Source organism: Clarias gariepinus, unplaced genomic scaffold (genome assembly GCF_024256425.1).
Source record: "Clarias gariepinus isolate MV-2021 ecotype Netherlands unplaced genomic scaffold, CGAR_prim_01v2 scaffold_35, whole genome shotgun sequence".
Classification (NCBI taxonomy): domain Eukaryota; kingdom Metazoa; phylum Chordata; class Actinopteri; order Siluriformes; family Clariidae; genus Clarias; species Clarias gariepinus.
In genome coordinates this window covers 386,278-407,270 of record NW_026521002.1, presented here as the reverse complement: position 1 = coordinate 407,270, position 20,993 = coordinate 386,278, and the positions used below count along the sequence as shown (strand labels likewise).

At 46.2% G+C, this 20,993-nt stretch overlaps 1 protein-coding gene across 8 annotated transcripts; it reads left to right on the top strand.

Annotated features, from left to right (window-relative positions):
* The first annotated feature begins 3,334 nt into the window (after positions 1-3,334).
* Positions 3,335-13,142, top strand: arfip1 (ADP-ribosylation factor interacting protein 1 (arfaptin 1)). Of its 8 annotated transcripts, none has more exons than XM_053490903.1 (11): positions 3,335-3,451; positions 4,050-4,112; positions 5,045-5,304; positions 7,997-8,086; positions 8,393-8,489; positions 9,081-9,185; positions 10,168-10,280; positions 10,451-10,672; positions 10,846-11,003; positions 11,164-11,338; positions 11,445-13,142. In XM_053490903.1, exons 2-11 carry the CDS (start codon positions 4,082-4,084, stop codon positions 11,598-11,600), a joined length of 1,407 nt encoding a protein of 468 aa, XP_053346878.1. In that variant the 5' UTR covers positions 3,335-3,451; positions 4,050-4,081; the 3' UTR covers positions 11,601-13,142. The 8 variants fall into 8 exon arrangements, with proteins under 8 accessions (XP_053346878.1, XP_053346875.1, XP_053346881.1 ...); XM_053490900.1 differs by having other exon boundaries at positions 8,393-8,495; XM_053490902.1 differs by lacking the exon at positions 3,335-3,451 and adding an exon at positions 3,786-3,809 and having other exon boundaries at positions 8,393-8,495.
* The last annotated feature ends 7,851 nt before the right edge of the window (positions 13,143-20,993 follow it).

Below are 20,993 nucleotides of genomic sequence, written 5' to 3'. Positions count from 1 at the left end.
ATCTAAGTTTTTCAAACATTTTCAACATTACAATATTTAATTGTAAAATGTATGCATATTTATTTGTTTTCACAGAAAATATTTATAATTTCAACATTTTATTACAGTAAAAAACAAAGTTTTATCCAGTCTCACAATTAACGGTTATTCAATCTATTTAATACAGTAAAATTAAGTTTTTGGTTTTACGCTCCATTACCGTTGGAATTTGACGGTGTTTTGCTGTATATTTTACTGACTTTTGTTACAGTGTATGGTGCAGGAGTAAAAGTTTCTAAATACCCTGGAGGGCAGTCTGAAGTCTCTTAAACGTCTGAGGTGGTAGAGATGCTGCCAGGCCTTTTTCACCACTGTGTTGTTGTGACAGGACCATGACAGGTCCTGTGTGATGTGAACACCACTCTCTTCACTGTGTGGTCTGGTAGTTTCTCCCCTGCTTTGTTCTGAATCCACTACCAGCTCCTTGATCCTGCTGATGTTAAGGAAGAGGTTGCTCCTCTGGCACCAGTTCTTCAGATTTCTAATCCTTTCCAGGTAGGCCATCTCGTTGTTGTCAGAGATCAGGCCCACCAAAACAGTGTAGTCAGCAAACTTGATGATGGTGGTGAAGTTAGTAGTTGAGTCCCAAATTTTCAGCTTGAGTGTGGAAGGAATTATAATGATAAATGCTGAGCTTATTGACAAAGAGCATGTCCAGGTGAGTGAATGATGTGTGAAGGAGGTGAGAGATGGCATCATCTGTTGGACATATAGTTGTGTTCAAAATAATAGCGTGTTGAAAAAAGTGAGTAAAGCTCCATATCCATATAATAACTAAATCACAACATGAAGAAAAATGTGCTAAATGGATTATTAGTTTAATGTAAGTGAAGAAAAACAAATATTAGTCTGTTCAAAAAAATAGCAGTGTCATCACTCATCTTTATAAAGTGATGAATTTACAGTTTAAACAAAAATGCTTGAAGTTTAATCTTTCTTGTGCATCTTTGAACTAATATTTAGTTGTATAACCTGATTTCTGAGAACTGCTTCATATCTGTGACATCTGTACTACACGCCACAATTCCTCTGCATTTCTTGGTTTTGCCTCATAAACAGCATATTTATTGTCAGCCCACAAGTTTTTTTTATTAGAGTAGGGTCTGGGGATTGGGCTGGCCACTCCATAACGTCAATCCTGTTGGTCTGGAACCAAGATGCTGCTCGCTAACTTTGTGTTTGGGGTTGTTGTCTTGTTGAAACACCCATTTCAAGGGCATTTCCTCTTCGGCGTAAGGCAACGTGACCTCTTTAAGTATTCTGATGGACTCAAATTGATCCATGATCCCTGAAATGTGATAAATAGGCCCATCACTATAGTACGAGAAGCTTCCCCATATCACGATGCTTGTGTCTCCATGCCTTACCGTCTTCACAGTGTACTGTGGCTTGAATTCAGTTTGGGGGCCTGACAAACTGTCTGCGGCCTCTAGACCCAAAAAGGACAATCTTGCTTCCATCAGTCCACAAAATATTGCCCCATTTCTCTTTAGGCCAGTCAGTGTGTTCTTTGGCGAACTGTAACCTCTTCAGCACGTCTTTTCTTCAACAATGGGACTTTGCAGGGGCTTTTTGCTGATAGCTTTTTGGTTTTGTTCTCCACTGTAAAGCATTTGATATCATTTTAGCAGAGCAGCCTATCATTTTCTGTACTTCTTTGTATGTTTTTTTCCATCTCTAATCAACTTTTGAATAAAAGTACGCTGTTGTTCTGAACAATGTCTAGACGACCCGTTTTACTCTGATTTTGAGAGGGGAATGCACAGGACAACCTTTTCTGCATTTATCCTTAAATAAGGGGAACTTGTTTGTCGCCTGTTTTTCACAGAATAATTTACCTCTCTAATTGAACTCCACACTGCTATTATTTTAAACACACCCCTTTTCAATTAATGATTCAATTACACAGAATCAGGTGCATCCAGTCATGACTGTTGGGTCTGTTGGTTTTCTATTACTCCATTACACCTACAAGTAAAATATTGTGGCGTTTTTACGCCTGAAGAAATGCTGGAGAGACGAGCGAGCTTAATTGCTGCCCAATGCAATGGCTGGGAGTACTTTATTTAGCATACAGCCGGTATGGCATGAGCAGCACCTTCACTCAGGAGCCTACCTCTAATTCAGCGTCAGCCTGAACTAGAGCACATTTCACACGTCACACCCAACACACACACAACAGGGCCGAAGTCACTAACCCAAACACCTTTCCCCATCATGGTGAACACACCGACATTCCCGCAAAGCATGCTGGTCGTCAGCCGCCGCCCCGCCCACGCCACAATATTTACTATGAAGAAATATAATTTTTCCCCAAAACAGTTATTGATCTGTTCACTGATGTTGGACTGCTATTATTTTGAACACTACTGTAGGAGTGAGAAGTTATCCCAGAGCCAAGGACTACTTATGGAGAGCTTCAGAACACCTGGAATTAGCAGGTATAATTGTTAAAAAAACAACAACAACAAAAAAAATAATAATAATTAATGCTTAACGGCCATGGCCTGTATGTACACTCACCATGCATACGGTACTCCAGCGAATGGCAAATTTATATAATTGAAGGAAGGTTGAGTGGAAAAATGTACGAAGAATGACACTTGTGATAAAAAATCTACCAGAATGATACAGAAACATGAGGGTGGACGTTTCAGCAGGACAATAATCCCAAACACACAGCACATATGTGGTTACCAACCAAGTCTTTTTGTGTGACGTATGAAATGCATTTCAGTCAGAATGTACAATGCGTTCCCCTGTGTCACTTCACATTATTACACATAACTTATGGACATGTATGGTTTGATTTCTCAGCATGTGGATTTCATGGGTGGGTACCAACATCTGGCGGAATCTTCATGTCAATAGCACCTTTAGAAATATATTTACTGAGAAAATTGATGACCAGCTGTATCACTTTGTGTTGTAATTTCTGTTTATTGTGTAACCATGGTAACCGCAGTGTGACGGTCACGAGCTCGTGTGGTTCCGGGTTTGACCAGCAGAGGGCTGTCACGTGCGGTGACGCCTTTTTGAGCCTGGAGCCACAGGTTGCCAGGTGTGTACTAAAGTGTGTTATAACCGCCGCACCCAGGTGGAGTGAAGTGACCTTTCAGTACACTGAGGGTGGAGTCCAGTGTGTATAATAAACTGGCCGTGGGAGGATCTCAGTATATTCCATATTAACGAGGTTTATATACTAAGTTTTTTTTTTGGTGTGTTTTACCTCAGACCTGGAAACCCCGCGCGCTGTTCCGTACTTCCGCTTTGTGCTCGGATCTGACGTCACCAAGCGGAAGTGCACGAGTGTGTGTATGTGTGTGTCTGGACGCTGCGCGCGTTGTGAGGTGTAGATGTGAGCGGGCGCGCGCGGACACACCAGAGTGATCTGAGTGAGAACCGCGAGCAGGTGAGGCGCGCGTGCAGGGCTTTCACACGACCACAGTTAGCATTAATGCTAACACTGAGGGGGAGGGGGGGTGTAGTGCTGACTGTGTTAGAGGCGCCGGGAGAACCGGAACAACACCGAGCAGTGAAAGTTTCTGACAGGAAGTGACGTGTTTACTGTTCGGCTTTAACACGGAAATGTGTTTATTATTAATGAGCGGCTTTATAGAGTTTAACATTACACTGAGAGTAAAGAGCCGTGTGTGTGTGTGTGTGTGTGTGTGTGTGTGTGAGAGAGAGAGAGAGAAGTGGACCTGTTAGCATTTAGCTCACCGCCACCAAGTACAGAATTTTAACCGGAAGTTACACAGTTAACTGAAGTGAGACTAAACTACACTTTACTAGGGTTTATCGTGTGTGTGTGTGTGTGTGTGTGTGTGAGAGAGAGAGAGAGGTTTAGTGTAGGATGCGCGTGTGTGTGTGTTTGTTTTACTCAGACTTTGTTCATTGAGCGGGTTCTGGTTCTGGTTCCTGCTGTACAAGTGAGAGTGTACTGGTTCTGGTTCCGGTTCCTGCTGCGCTCATTGTGACGGTGGTGTTTTTTTCCTGTTTTGGAGCAGAACAGAGGAGTGTATTGTTGGTGTGAGTGCTGATGTCAGAGCGCTCTGTACCTGATCAGACAGGTGAGACACGGCGCCTTGTTGTACACACACACACACACACACACACACCCTGTACAGAACTGTGTGTGAGACGTGGGTTTGGCACCGATGTATTGCTGTCTGAGTTTTATTGAATAATATCAGCCTGTGTGTGTATAGAGTGTTTATAGGGCGTGTGGGGCGTTTATAGGGTGTGTGGGGCGTTTATAGGACGTGTGGGGTGTGGGGTGTTTATAGGGCGTGTGGGGTGTTTATAGGGCGTGTGGGGTGTTTATAGGGCGTGTGGGGCGTTTATAAGACGTGTGGGGCGTTTATAAGACGTGTGGGGCGTTTATAAGACGTGTGGGGCGTTTATAGGGCGTGTGGGGCGTTTATAGGGCGTGTGGGGCGTTTATAGGGCGTGTGGGGTGTGTGGAGCGTTTATAGGGCGTGTAGAGTGTGTGAAGCGTTTATAGGACCTGACCTGCTCCAGATGTAATGTGAGATGAGGGCGAGTGGTCTGTCACACTGCAGGGGAACACTGATACGGGTCTGTTTCTTATGCTGAACATACCTGTATGAATATGTGAGAGTGAGTGAGAGAGAGTGAGTGTGTAAGAGCAGGTTTATTGTTGGTGTTTAGTTTTAAAATGCAATGTTGATTCTGTGCATTAGTGTTGAACTTCCTCCTATGTGCAGAAGTGCAGGTCCTGTGTATTATAATTCAGAGGCAAAGAGCTGTGTGGCTCGGTGCTAAGTGTAGCCTCAGGCTCAGGTGTGTGTGTGCGCGCGCGCGCGCATGTCTTCTCTTATTTCCTGCAGAGAAAACCGTGTCACTGAATTGATTTATTCCATGTTCGCCCGAGGCTACACCTCGACTCTGTCGCTCTTCTGAAGCCGTACAGGACGAGGACGAGCGGTAAAGACGCGAGTGTGTCTCCTCCTGCGTTCACTCTGTCTGCGTCTGCTTGCAGGAATGTCTCAGTCTAGTCTCGAGTCACAGCGGGAGGAGTCGAGCGTGACGGCCGAGGCGATGAACCGTGCCGAGGCCGCGCGCATCACCGAGATCAATGCTAAAGCGGTCGGCCGCGAGAGTCTCAGTGAGGATGATGAAGGCTGTCGGGAGGCGGTCGCGCAGAACCGCAGCAGTAACGACCGAGAACAGACACACACTCAGGAGGACAGCAGCTCTGATCCCACATCAGATAGTCCTGAACCTCCAGAGAACCTCAAGGTGATCTAATCGTCCGCCTGCCTTGTGGTGTCGCCTCCTCTCCAGTCGGCTACGCTCCAAGCTGCCATGAGTTCAGACCTCGAGGTCGAGCTTCTCCTGAAAAACCAAAGCTGTAGATTAGACCAGAGCTTCACATTGCTGTATCTAATCAGTGACAGTCATCAGGACAGCACACACACACACACACACACACTACAGCCTGTAAAACTTATATATCTATATCTATACAGATGACTATAAACAGAGTTACGTCTTGGTAAACCCGACATGTTTAGTAAATCTCCTCGGTTTACACTGTGTTTAATTCTTTTGAGACTAACTGAGTGACGAGCTCAGCTAATCTCACTTCACACCTCATAACAGTGTATAAAGTGATGACAGTGTATAAAGTGAGGAGCTCCGTCCCAAAGTCACTGCATTCACTCCATTAGTGATCACAATCAGATAAATAACTTGGTTCACAATTCACACTTTTTTTTTTTATTTTTTTTTTTTATAAATTTAGTCCTGTCCAATTCTTTTTCCCCCGATTTTCTCCCCAATCTAGTCATGGCCAATTACTCCCCGTCACTAGGAGGCTCCCACACACATCAAGGCTACTACAACCACTCAGTCGGGAGGACGAAAGCTATCCCGCGTTTCCTCCGAACCACGTGACGCGAGCCGACCGTCACTTTTCGAACTGCTCGCTCACACACCGTTAGGGGCGGAGTAACACACTCGGAGGAAAGTGCTAGCCGCTCCTTCCGTGTGCGCGAGCTCACAGACGCCCCTGATTGGCTGTAGCACCGTGACTAATGTGGGAGCACAAGTACCTCTTATCCCTCCCCCCTGAGAGAGCTCGGCCAATCAGCTCTCTCTATGCCTCCGGCTGTGAGAGAAAAACAGCATCACCCGGGGTTCGAACCAGCGATCTCCGGATGATAGGGCGAGCGCTTTACCACTGCGCCACTCGGAGGCCTAATTCACACTTTTTAAATGAAGTACGTAAAGTTATAAATGTTAAACCATACATTTGAATTTAACCCTAAAATTGACACGTTTCCTCGACAACGTCACAGCTTCTGCTGGAAATATAAACCAGTTCCATCTTTAGTTCTCTTCTTTTGTGAGATTATTGCTTCATCTGTTAAGTCTATGAGCTGTGGGTCCGATACCGCCACCTAGTGGACTGAAGTAGATGATTAGCAGCAAAACTAAAGTCTTTTGTTCTTTACACAACGTCTCAGTGTTTATTAAATACTTTTAACCCTAGAATCTGTTAGAAATGTAGCTTATTGAGACAAATCAAAAGATAAACATTACTGCTACAGAATGAAAGAAAAAAGGTTAGAGTTGACTCGGACCGAGAGTCTAGGTCTAATCCCAGCTCTAGTGCTCGTGTGATGAAAACCCTGCAGTGCTCTGTAGTGTATAGAGAGGACAGAGACACAGCGTCTCTTCTGAACACGTCACTTATTTACATCATACAGGAGACACACTACACTTGTGTGTTTGTGTTTCAGGCTCGACAGTAAGGATCCTGAACTCATGCAGCGCCGCTTTAGCTTGGGATCAGTTTAGTGCCTTCTCTCTGTGCTGCGGTGGTGGGGCGCGCGCGCGCGCGCGCGTGTGTGTGTGTGTGTGTGTGTGTGTGTTAAACTGTTGATTTATTGTGACATCACATGGAGTTGTTAAAATGAACTGGACAAACAGAGATGTGGTGTTTTTCAGAAGCGTGTTTTTTCTTTATTAAGTGTTGTTACTGCCGGTTCTGTTGTTTCTCACAGGTGAAGCCGTGTATGTGTGTGTGTGTGTGTTATACAGTGACACACAAACTAGTACTGCTTATACAAACAGCCAATAAAGCGGACAAAGGCTCTGTGTGTGTGTCAGCTACGTGTCTCTCTGTTTCTTAGCAACTCTCCCTTTATCTAGTTTTTATCTTTTATATTAAAATCAGCCCCTGATCATGTGACCCTCTGTGGGCTTTAGGGTTTTTTACACACACACACACTTGGGTCATAAAGGGATCAGTTGACTTTTAAAAAATTTACACCATGTGTTACTGGACACCACACTGTGTGTGTGTGTGTGTGTGTGTGTGTGTGCGTGCGTGTGCGTGCTTTCACTCCATCAGTGTGTCTGGGAGTCAGCAGTGTGTTTCAGAAAGGTGGTGGGGTTGATGGTGGTGGTGGTGGTGGTGGTGATGGTGGTGATGGTGATGGCGATGATGGTGGTAATGATGATGGTGATTGTGGTGGTAATGATGGCAGATACAACCAGGGGCCAGATTTAACCCCTCCGAAGATTTAAATCTGAAACTCTTCAAACTCCCCTCGTCTTCTCACCCACGCTCGGGGTATGGAGCTGGGGCGGAGCCTGACTCATATAGAGGGCGTGGCCCTGAGATGACACTCCTGGTCCCAGCATGTGTGGGGTTTCTGTGAAGGTGTTGTTAAGGGGAAGGTTTGTGTGTATGAGAGTCCCGGGGTCCGTGACCTGTCCTGTTCCTGAGGTCATTTAATCTCCGCCCACTGGAGGGCGCTGCTGCTGTGTCCTGGCCTTATCTCACCTCTCACAAACAGGATGTGTTCCCCGTCAGATCCTCGTCCCCCCCCTCGAGTCCTGTGTGTGTGTGGTGTGATTACGAGACATTTACCTGAGCACTTTACTGGACACCAGTTAAGTGTGTGTGTGTGTGTGTGTGCAGGTGGTCATGGCAGATGAGGCCTGTAGGAGTCCAGTTGCCGAGCTGTCAGTCAGCAGTAACGGAGCCTCAGGTGGAGAAGTTTTTCAGCATGTAAGACACACACACACACACACACACACACACACACACACACACATCAATGTCTCGACATTAATGTCATCAACTGTCTGAAATGTAACGGGATTTTAATCCTTTAGTCTGTCAGTTTTTGTTTACTTCATCACTCACTGTCATGTGACCAAACAGGAAACTGAAACCTGACACACCAGCAAACAATCATGTGTCTCTCTCTCTCTCTCTCTTGGTGTGTGTGCATCCCCCACTTGTGTGTGTGTGGTACTTTATGGACCCTCCTGTGACAAAGAGAACTACACTGTGTTATTATTTACGTTGCAGGACGCGTCACATGGTGTACCCTCTGGACCAATCACATCACACACAGCAGACCGTGGCGTGATGTCTGAGGGCGTGGCTGCAGGGGGTCCACACACAGGTACGGGTGAGTCTCCTTATAACTGAAATACACACACCTCACTCATCCTATTATTATTATTATTCTGTGTGTGTGTGTGTGTGTGTGTGTGTGTGTGTGAGAAAGAGAGAGACACCAGCATTTCTCTTTAATAAACTCTGCACTGTGACACCTTTCTTCTAAAGCCAGGACGCTGGTGTTCCTCTAATGACGTGTGTGTGTGAGAGAGAGAGAGAGGGGGACAAAGAGACATCTTTATTCATTTGCCCTCCTCTTTCATTAGCCTTGCTTTTTGTGTGTGTGAGAGAGAGAGAGAATAATTATAGGCAAACCACGGCAACCTGTTTGTTCTCCTCAACACACACACACTCTCCTGTAATGATGTAATACATAAGGTTTATTAATGATGTCATCATTCAGCTCTTACACACCTTTAACGGAGTTTCTTGGAGAACCTTTGGCTTTTTCCCTCAGTTCAGTTTGGTTCTGTAGTAAGAGTACCGCTGTGCATGTCAGTATGATGATGATGATGATGTCATTGTGTGTGTGTGTTTATGAGGTGTAGAGTGCAGGTCGCTCTACCTCTCTTACTCTGTTACTAAACGTTTGCAGGACAGAAGACTTCGCCCCCATCGTCCTCGTCTCCTTCCTCTCCCGTCGTGTCTCCCAGTCCCGTGTCTCGCTCGGGCAGTGACGGTCAGGTGGAGAGAGAGACAGGTACCGCACCCCCCGCCGTCTGTCTCTGACTTCCCACAATCCTCTCCTGTCGTAACCCCGCCTCGGCTTCTGACTCCATATCGCTCTCTGATCACGTCTCGACCTGCGCTGGTGTTTAAGTCTTAAAGCTAAGACTGTCTTCCCTCCAGCTGTGAGGACTCTGGTGATAGAGTTCAGGACTAACAGTAACAGCAGAGCGACAGGACGGGGAGTCTGAGAGACTCGTCTATGATCACTGACGCGTCTGATCTAATGATAAATCACCACCGAGTTTATAGAAATAGCAACATGAGAAATGTTTCAATTAACTAAAAACAAATCTGATAACAAACGTTAAAAATCTCTCTTAAACTTCACCTCCAACACAAACCTGAACCTCTGTAGACTTTCAGCAACTTTTCAACCTCGTTGAACCCGACAACACGCCGTGGCTTATGTGCCGTGTTTAATGAGACGGGTGGAGCTCAGTGTTTAAGGTCACAGGTTCAGACCCCTCCCCCCCATTGGGCCCCTGAGCGAGTCTTAGATCTCATCTATGTTACAGATAAACCCCGCCTCCTCCTGCAGGGAGTCATGCGGATCTTAAACCTGACTCCTCCTCTCCGTTATTATTTGTAGTCCGCGTCTCTCTTCTCTTCTTCTCTGCAGGATTTAACCCCAGTCGAGTCCTCGGGCTCTCAGGAACACAGACTACCTGTGGATTACAGGATGCTCTTACTGGTGTTACTGGTGTTACTGGGTCTCTCCCCAATGGTTTTCTGTTCTGTTTTTAACCTTTACTCTGTGTGTGTGTGTGTGCGTGTGTGTGTGTGTGTTTGCTTGGGGAAATGTGCAGATTTTGTGACTTGTATTTACTCTGTTCAGGTGGATGTGTGTAAACCCCTCTCTCTCACACACACACACATACACACACACACACTACGCTGAGTTTAAAATAGTGACTGGCTGTTATAAATCAGTAGTGTGTGTGTGTGTTGAGCAGGCGATGTGCAGGTGCAGTCTACCAGCGGCGCTGTGGTTCTTGCCGACGACATGAAAAACCCGGCCATGGAAAAACTGGAGCTCGTCAGGAAGTGGAGCATCAACACCTACAAAGTGAGTGAACCAGTGAGTCGGTAAGTCAGTGATTGAGTCAGTCGGTCGGTGAGTCAGTAAATGAGTCAGTCGGTCGGTGAGTCAGTGATTAAGTCAGTCGGTCGGTAAGAGAGCGACTCTTAGAGCGACTCTGTGATTAACACTCTGGCGGTGTTTCCTCTTCCCCACAGTGCACTAAACAGATCCTGTCGGAGAAGCTGGGTCGCGGCTCTCGCACCGTGGATCTGGACCTAGAGGCTCGAATCGACGTGCTGCGCGATAACAAGCGTAAATACGAGCAGGTGGTGAAGCTGGCGCAGACGCTGGCTAATCAACTCGCGCAGATGATGCAGACGCAGCGACAGCTAGGAGACGCCTTCGCTGACCTCAGTCTCAAAACACCTGAACTCCATGTGTGTCTTTATCTCAATTAATAACACTCACTTATACTAATTATACATACACACACACACACACACACACACACACACACACACACACACACACACACACACACACTCACTCTCTCTCCTGATGGCAGGGTTTCCTTCTTGTTTACTAAATGAGTGTGTGTGTGTGTGTTCAGGAGGAGTTTGGCTACAACGCTGAGACTCAGAAGCTCCTGTCGAAGAACGGCGAGACTCTTTTAGGAGCCATCGGATTCTTCATCGCCAGCGTCAACACTCTGGTGGACAAAACCATCGAGGACACCATGATCAACATCAAGCAATACGAGGCAGCCAGGTACGTGTGCGTGCGTGCGTGTGTCGGTGAGCGAGGGTGAGAGACTGAAAGTCCACTGAGACTCTCCTGCAGCGTGAGGGAACAATCACATCCATCACATGTCTCTGTGTAAGCACTGACGTGTGTGTGTGTGTGTATGTGTGTGTGCGCGCGCGCGCAGGATCGAGTATGACGCGTATCGTACAGATCTGGAGGAGCTGAACCTGGGCCCGCGTGACGCCAGCACCCTGCCCAAGATCGAGCAGTCTCAGGCCCAGTTCCAGATCCACAGAGAGAAGTACGAGAAGATGCGCAATGACGTCGCCGTTAAACTCAAGTTCCTGGAGGAGAATAAGGTGAGGATCAGGGCTTTCTGATGGGCTTCCATGTGGTTGGTCATGTGGCTCAGCATGCTGGGTGTAGTTTACTAAACCCCGCCCCACTCCCTGTCCTGTTCTGCAGGTGAAGGTTCTCCACAACCAGCTGATCCTCTTCCACAACGCCATCGCTGCGTATTTTGCTGGGAACCAGCAGCAGCTGGAGCAGACGCTTAAACAGTTCCACATCAAACTGAAGCTGCCCGGCGCAGACACGCCCTCCTGGTTAGAGGAGCGCTGAGTCCCACACTAACCCCGCCCACCGAACGACCTGCGGGCGGTCTACTCTGGAGAGGAAGCAGGAAGTTCATGCACTAAACATCTCCCACCCACACACACACACACACACACCCTGTCTTCTTGCCGTTTCTCTGTCTTGCCTTTTGGGGACACTAAAGCTGTTCTCTCAGTGTGTTCAGTTTGGAGAGAAGAACAAACCTCTTCTCGTTCTGTCGAGTGTGTGTGTGTGTGTGTGTGTGTGTGTGTGAGAGAGACAGTTTATCTGGGAGATCATCAGCCATGCACTTTGACAACCTCCTGAAACAGTTACGACAAATCAGAGCTTTTTATACACACAGAAAGAAAATGATATATAAACCAAAGGGTCTATAGAAACTAATCCAGATGTGTCCAGAGGTTTTTCCTCACTCTGTGGGTTTTTCCTGCTTTTCATATAAACCTGAGTGATTCCTCTCTGTCTCTTCTGCTGGAGAAATCCCAGAGACGCCGTGTTCTGGACCACTGAGTCAGGGGTTTGGGGTTTATTATTAGGCTTTAAATTATATCTTGTTTGATGCGTGTCGTGTTTTTATTAATTGGCGAGGAGGCGGGTCTTAGAACACTTTATACTTAATATTAATGAGCTCACATGAATGTTTTTTCAGAAGCTTTGACTTCAGTAATGTGCCTTTTCCCTCTCCAGAAAACAAGCAGTTAGAAGAAAACAAAAAAGACACTTTAATGCTGTGGACCAACACACACACACACACACACACACTCCTGCTCTCTAACTGCATTCCAGATTATAAACTGTTTCAGAGCTCTTTTGTGTTTGATTAAAATGAAATTGTTTCTCTGATCCAGGAGGTGGCGCTGCTTTTGGGAGATTCTCTCTTTATTGCGCTGCTTCACACACGCTTGATGGTGATGATATCTTTTTTTTTTCGCTTTCCTTTTTGCAAATTTTAGAACCAGAAAAAGAAATTCATCAAATCCTCCACAGTCGAGTCCGGACATCTGCATGAACACGATCTGATATTAAACTCACAGATCATTAATAACTCATTAATTAGTCATGCTAGCTGCAAACTATAGACATTTATATTTTATTACAGTTCCTTTTTTAAATTAGGACTTTTCTTATATATTTCTAACACACGGCTCAGACTGAGGGCTCTTTACACTCCTTACACTCTTTACACTCCTTGTGAGTTTGGTTGTTAAGCTACGTCTTTAGACTCCACCGTATGACCTTTAATAAACGCTCAGTAAGCGTCCTGTATCAGCAGCACAGATGCACATTTGCAGAGTGACCCGAAAACTCACCGAGTACCAGCTCTCTGTGTCTCTCTCTCTCTCTCTCTCTCTCTCTCTCTCTGTCGTGTCTGTCTGTCTGTCTATATAAATAAATTTGTACTGTTCTGTATTTTACATATTTTTGGATAAATCTAAATGTATTTTGCTGTGGGCATTTTAAGCGATGATGATCATATAAACAGTATAAAAGTTGTAAAAGTCTATAAAGCTGTGGATGAAAAGAATTAAAGCTTTTTATTTGTAAAAATACGATTTTTTTTTCTTTAATGACCCTGACTTTGCATTACAGAGTGAGCACTACAGCCAGACCCCCCCACCTCCCCCAAACCATCCGTTCTCCAACCTCACACAACACACATTCAGAGTCTCTCCAAGAGGTGGCGCTGTTGCACTTCCACTCACATTTGCGGATTCTTTATTGTATCTCACACACTAAAAATAGGCTAAAAATAAATCAGCTGCAGTAGGGCTGATTCTCTGTGTGTGTGTGTGTGTGTGTGTGTGTGAGAGAAAGAGAGAGAGAGAAAATCACCCCAGGATTTTATTAAATGATTGCCTTAATATTATATGTATATATAATGTAAATATGATGATCTGAGACAGTAACAGACGGGCAGTGGTTTTCTCTTTAATAAATCGGGTTTAAAGTCGCTTTAATGTTTTATTGTACATTATAATGAAGATCAGGCGATGACGTCATATCCTTCGCTTTTTTGCTTTCATTTGATCACATGGATTGAGTGACGTGTGACAGTGACGTCACCTTCTCTCAGTAAAGGTGTGTCACGTGCAGGAGGGCAGCGCGTGTGTGTGCGCGCGAGCGGGGTGGGCGGGGCTTTGGAGTCGGGTGACACCTGCGAGCTGCGGGGATGTGCGCATGCGCAGAGTGGAGTGGAGTGCGTCTCTCCGCAGTGAGATGAGAGGATGCGCAGCTCCGGTACCGGGAAACTACAGACTGACACCGCGGACCGGAGCCTCACACACACACACACACACACACCGACCGGGTAAGGCCTTTATTACTTTCATTAGTCTGTCTGTAAAGAAGCCCAGGGTTAGACCTGTCTGTCTCCTAGTGCAGTGTGTGTGTGTGTGTGTGTGTCTCAGTCTCACACACTCTCACACACTCTCACCACCTGCGCATGCTTTATTCACCCTTATTTAGTTATTTATTCAACGCGCTTCCTGATTATTATTATTATTTATGTATTTTATTATTATTATTATTATTATTTATGTATTTATTATTATTATTAGTAGTAGTAGTAGTATAACTGCAGGTTTATAAAGTGTTAAAGAGTGTTCCTGGTGTGAGCTGCAGGTTTCATTAAAGACATGCTGTAGCTCTGTGTGTGTGTGTGTGTGTGTGTGTGTGTGTGAGAGAGAGAGATTAAATGTCAGTATTTGCAGGATATTGTCAGGGTGATTGAGGGTGAAACTGTGACCCACCCGGGTGTTTATCTCACGTCCTGTTAGTCAGCGTTATTAACTCATTATTACTCCGTCAATGGTGAAGTGTGTGTGTGTGTATGAAATAAAACTAGGGTTCAGGCCTTTAACTTTATTTACAGTTTAGTATTTACAGATACACATCATCTGTAAACAACATTAACAGGAACATTTACAACAGAAGCGCAGAGTCAAAAGAGTTAATCTCACTCCAAAAGTTTTATCAGAGCAATGGGGCGGGGCTACGACTGGGGCGGAGCTTGTGTTTATGTCTTGAATGAAATGCAATCTCATCACCTTCCCTTTTTTAAATCAGAGGTGTGTGTGAGTCTCAGACCTGTTCCTGCTCTGTGTTATTGCTCTATGGCCCAGTGTGTTGTTCAGTAAATATGTTAAGGCAGAGTGACGTCTCGTTGGGGCAGAGTGACGTCTCGTTGGGGCAGAGTGACGTCTCGTTGGGGCAGAGTGACGTCTCGTTGGGGCAGAGTGACGTCTTGTTGGGGCAGAGTGACGTCTCATTAGGGCAAATTGATGTCTCGTTGGGGCAGAGTGACGTCTCGTTGGGGCAGAGTGACGTCTCGTTAGGGCAAATTGATGTCTCGTTGAGGCAGAGTGACGTCTCGTTGAGGCAGAGTGACGTCTCATTAGGGCAAATTGATGTCTCGTTGGGGCAGAGTGACGTCTCGTTGGGGCAGAGTGACGTCTCGTTGGGGCAGAGTGACGTCTTGTTGGGGCAGAGTGACGTCTCATTAGGGCAAATTGATGTCTCGTTGAGGCAGAGTGACGTCTCGTTGGGGCAGAGTGACGTCTCGTTGGGGCAGAGTGACGTCTCGTTGGGGCAGAGTGACGTCTCATTAGGGCAAATTGATGTCTCGTTGAGGCAGAGTGACGTCTCGTTGGGGCAGAGTGACGTCTCGTTGGGGCAGAGTGACGTCTCGTTGGGGCAGAGTGACGTCTCGTTGGGGCAGAGTGACGTCTCGTTAGGGCAAATTGATGTCTCGTTGAGGCAGAGTGACGTCTCGTTAAGGCAGAGTGACGTCTCATTAGGGCAAATTGATGTCTCGTTGAGGCAGAGTGACGTCTCGTTGAGACAGTGACGTCTCGTTGAGACAGAGTGACGCCGTGTTGAGACAGTGACGTCTCATTGAGACAGAGTGACGCCGTGTTGGGACAGAGTGACGTCTCGTTGAGACAGAGTGACGCCGTGTTGGGACAGAGTGACGTCTCGTTGAGACAGAGTGACATCACTGTTGGTATATAATGTGAGTCTCTGTGTTTGGATCTGAGTATTTTGTTTCTCTTCCATTCAATTGTGATCTCATGTTGTAACAGATAAAATTCATTCACCACAGAAGATTGAATGATTGAATTGAAGATTATTGAACTTTACAGAATTTTCACATTTAATGATTCAGACTTCCTGTTCTTGTGGTTTATCAGGTTTTCACTTTGTGGTAAAGATCTCACATCATGCCGGTGTGTTTTCAGTGAGACGCTCTGACACTTCTTAAGCTTTACGGTTCACACGTGTGTGTATGTGTGTGTGTGTGTGTGTGAGAGAGAGAGAGACAGATACAGTATATTTACACACACACACATTTTATGCTTAACTTTAAAGCACTAAGTCGTGAAGTTGAACCCCGTCCTCTGAGGGTCGTACTCCACGGTGTCCTCTCGCGCCCCCAGGCCTTTATTGTCTTTCAGCTTTTGTTCTGTAGACGATCCTCGAGCACAAACCCGGGCCGTCCCTCACACCGCCATCAATCCAACAAAACCATTCAAGACCTCAAGGACAAAGCTTTGGGAAAGTTTTTTAAGGGTCAGGATAAAAAGTGGGTGGGGTGGGGCGGGGCAGGGTGCTCGTCTTGTTGCCACATCACCATGGTAACCCAAGCTTTTAATGGGAGAAGCCAACTGGTGCTAAAAATCCCAGACCCTGATTCAGCTCAGTGTTTAGGACGATTTACAAGTGAGTTTACAGGAGAATGTTACGGCCGGGTTAAAATAAAAAAAGAGAAAGGGGTATAAAAAAAACTATGACTTACTGAAAAACTGAACATTAAAGAGGTAAAAACACTAAAACTATAAAACCAAAGACTATACTGCCTTTATGGACGTGATGATCATATGAGCTTACCTAACTGTACATAAGCAAGTTTTAATATTAATAAATGTATTTATCATTGTTGTTAAATGATTATAGTTGTTATAAGGTTATTTATCACTGACAGAGCGAGAGAGAATTCAGTTGTGTTCAGAGGCCAAACCGTGCACACATTAACCCTTCGAAGGTGAAGAGCCGTAACATCATTTCATCTCCTGGTTTCAGTGAAGTTTATTCTTCATGGTCTCTGACTCTGTGTGCACGAATACAACAGAGGAACATTTCACCTCAAACCGTACACACAGTGTCTGTGTTACAAATGCACTCGATGGTGGATTTTCCTCTGAACGCAGAGATCAGTCTCACGTCTGACAGCTCAGTGTTCCTTCAGACGCTGGAGAACATTGTGTATAAACTCAGGGCTCTCTAAGGCTTCACAGGTAACGAGGAATACACAGAGGTCACGCCGTCTCCAGGAGACTCCCAGCATGCCCTGAGCTGACCTGAGCTGGTGTCTGGTACATAGTGTTGGGTCACAAAACCTAAAATCCTGCTGCTTATCCTCAAATCTCCTGCATCATAACAAACACAGAGCTCCAGACATCTCTCTCCGTCTTACACACTGCAGGAAGTCACACCACGAGGGTGTAATAACTTAGAACTACTTTCATAACTAGAGGAATGACACTCTATAATCAATAATGCATTATGTCTGGTGGTGAAGCTTGTGTTGTGAAGGACCTTCAGCCACAGGTTCAGCCAATAACACGTTCAATAACGTGGTGAATCCACTGATCTTGTGACCTGAGAAGTTCTCACCAGATAAAACTGCAGGAGCAGCAGGAACCTTGTGCTCATTCTCATGTTACTGTAAAACCATCAGTATGAAGCTTTTAAAGATCATCTGTGACAGGATTTAAGGTGAGATCTGGACCACACTGTCTGACAGAGGAACATGAACCAACAGAACGTGAACCAAATCGCACAATCTCTGGATTTTGATCCTGTGTGTCCTTGTGAGAACAGATACATGAACAGGAGTCCACAGTGTGTCCTACAGAGTCCTTCTTCTTCTAACGGACAGGTTCTGTCCTATTAAGCTGGGATTTACGTTTGGTCTTTTATCGTCTTTGGAGATCTAATGGACTTTACTGCCTCATCAGTTGGTAAACCATAAACACATCTTAGGGCTCCTGATCTTCAACCTTTTCTTCTTGAACTGACTAAAGTGGATGATTTGTCTGTCTACACTTCAGAATGAACTTCTGAAGATTTTCTCTGAGTAACAGGTCATGTACACTTTCAGTTTGATTAAGGTGACTAATGTTCTCCTGGAGCATTTGGAGCTCTGGTCTCCAGACACAGTGGAGTCAGTAAAGGAGGTTTCTGCGCCCACTGACAGTGACTGGCAGAAGCTTGTCTACATTTACAGCATTTCTGGCAGTGTACCTGTGGAGGAACATCTTCAGGTGTCTTGAACGTTCCTGATTGAAGATGAAGTAAGTGCAGAAGGCTAAGATGACCCCTACATTAGTTCCAGAGCTGAGACACACCTCCATGTTTGGAGCTTTCCTAGTGAAGGCCATCTTCCAGTCCTGATCAGTCTAAATGAGGAGTTCATCACCTGTTCTCAGACACCGAGGTTCAGTGTGTTTGTGGTTTTGATCTTAAATAAACAGATGTTTGTAAGCTGGACATACAACGTTCTCTTTGAAGACAACAGCAGAAAGACGAGAGCCGCTCTTAATTCAGCATCTGCAAGACATCCGATACGCTTAATATTTAAACGTGGTGTGTATGTGTGTGTGTGTGTGTGTGTGTGTGTGTGTGTGTGTCAGGTGTCAGTTTTGGGTAAGAGACTGGAATAATTCGGCTATTTAACAGACATATGAGAACAGGACAGGTGAGTTTTATGGGTTTCTGCAGTAATTAAGATGTGTGTGAATGTGTGTGTGTGTGTGTGTGTGTGTGTGTGTGTGTGTAAAGTGATCAAAGCCACTTTCCCTGCAGTAAGTGTAGCAGAGCAGTGCAGTATTGAACACTACACACTTCCAGTATAGGCAATACTAACTACAACCCTAATTATATTATAGTATATAGTATAAACACTCACACACACTCCCACTACACACACACTCCCACTACACACACACTCCCACTACACACACTCCCACTACACACACACTCCTCACACACACACTCCCACTACACACACACTCCCACTACACACACTCCCACTACACACACACTCCTCACACACACACTCCCACTACACACACACTCCTCACACACACACTCCCACTACACACACACTCCCACTACACACACTCCTCACACACACACTCCCACTACACACACACTCCCACTACACACACACTTCCACTACACACACACTTCCACTACACACACTCCCACTACACACACACTCCTCACACTCCCATCACACACACTCCCACTACACACACACTTCCACTACACACATACTCCTCACACACACACTTCCATCACACACACTCCCATCACACACACTCCCACTACACACACACTCCCACTACACACATACTCCTCACACACACACTCCCACTACACACACACTCCTCACACACACACTCCTCACACACACACTCCCACTACACACACTCCTCACACACACACTCCCACTACACACACACTCCCACTACACACACACTTCCACTACACACACACTTCCACTACACACACTCCCACTACACACACACTCCTCACACACACACTCCCACTACACACACACTCCCACTACACACACACTCCCACTACACACACACTCCCACTACACACATACTCCTCACACACACACTCCCACTACACACACTCCCACTACACACACACTCCTCACACACACACTCCCACTACACACACACTCCCACTACACACACTCTTCACACACACACTCCCACTACACACACACTCCTCACACACACACTCCCACTACACACACACTCCCACTACACACACTCCTCACACACACACTCCCACTACACACACACTCCCACTACACACACACTTCCACTACACACACACTTCCACTACACACACACTTCCACTACACACACACTCCTCACACTCCCATCACACACACTCCCACTACACACACACTTCCACTACACACATACTCCTCACACACACACTCCCATCACACACACTCCCATCACACACACTCCCACTACACACACACTCCCACTACACACATACTCCTCACACACACACTCCCACTACACACACACTCCTCACACACACACTCCTCACACACACACTCCCACTACACACACTCCTCACACACACACTCCCACTACACACACACTCCCACTACACACACACTTCCACTACACACACACTTCCACTACACACACTCCCACTACACACACACTCCTCACACACACACTCCCACTACACACACACTCCCACTACACACACTCCTCACACACACACTCCCACTACACACACACTCCCACTACACACACACTCCCACTACACACACACTCCCACTACACACACACTCCCACTACACACATACTCCTCACACACACACTCCCACTACACACACTCCCACTACACACACACTCCTCACACACACACTCCCACTACACACACACTCCCACTACACACACTCCTCACACACACACTCCCACTACACACATACTCCTCACACACACACTCCCACTACACACACACTCCCACTACACACACTCCTCACACACACACTCCCACTACACACACTCCTCACACACACACTCCCACTACACACACACTCCTCACACACACACTCCCACCACACACACTCTTCCATCACACACACATTCATCACACACACTCCCATCACACACACTCCCACTACACACACACTCCCATCACACACACTCCCACTACACACACACTCCTCACACACACACTCCCACTACACACACACTCCTCACACACACACTCCCACTACACACACACTCCCACTACACACACACTCCTCACACACACACTCCCACTACACACACACTCCTCACACACACACTCCCATCACACACACACTCCCACTACACACACACTTCCATCACACACACTTCCATCACACACACGTTCATCACACACACGTTCATCACACACACTCCTCACACACACAGTCCCACTACACACACACTCCCACTACACACACACTCCTACTACACACACTCCTCACACACACACTCCCACTACACACACACTCCCACTACACACACACTTCCACTACACACACACTCCCACTACACACACACTCCTACTACACACACTCCTCACACACACAGTCCCACTACACACACACTCCCACTACACACACACTTCCATCACACACGTTCATCACACACACTCCCAGACTGCTGCAGTTTCTCCGTCCTCTGAACTCACTGTTATTATCCTGAACACAAATCGACTGAACTTCACCTTCACACTTGACAGAACATCAGCTTATTGTCTGTGAGGCCGCGATCAGCCGCGTCCCCCTCCACATCATCATCATCATCATCATCATCATCATGG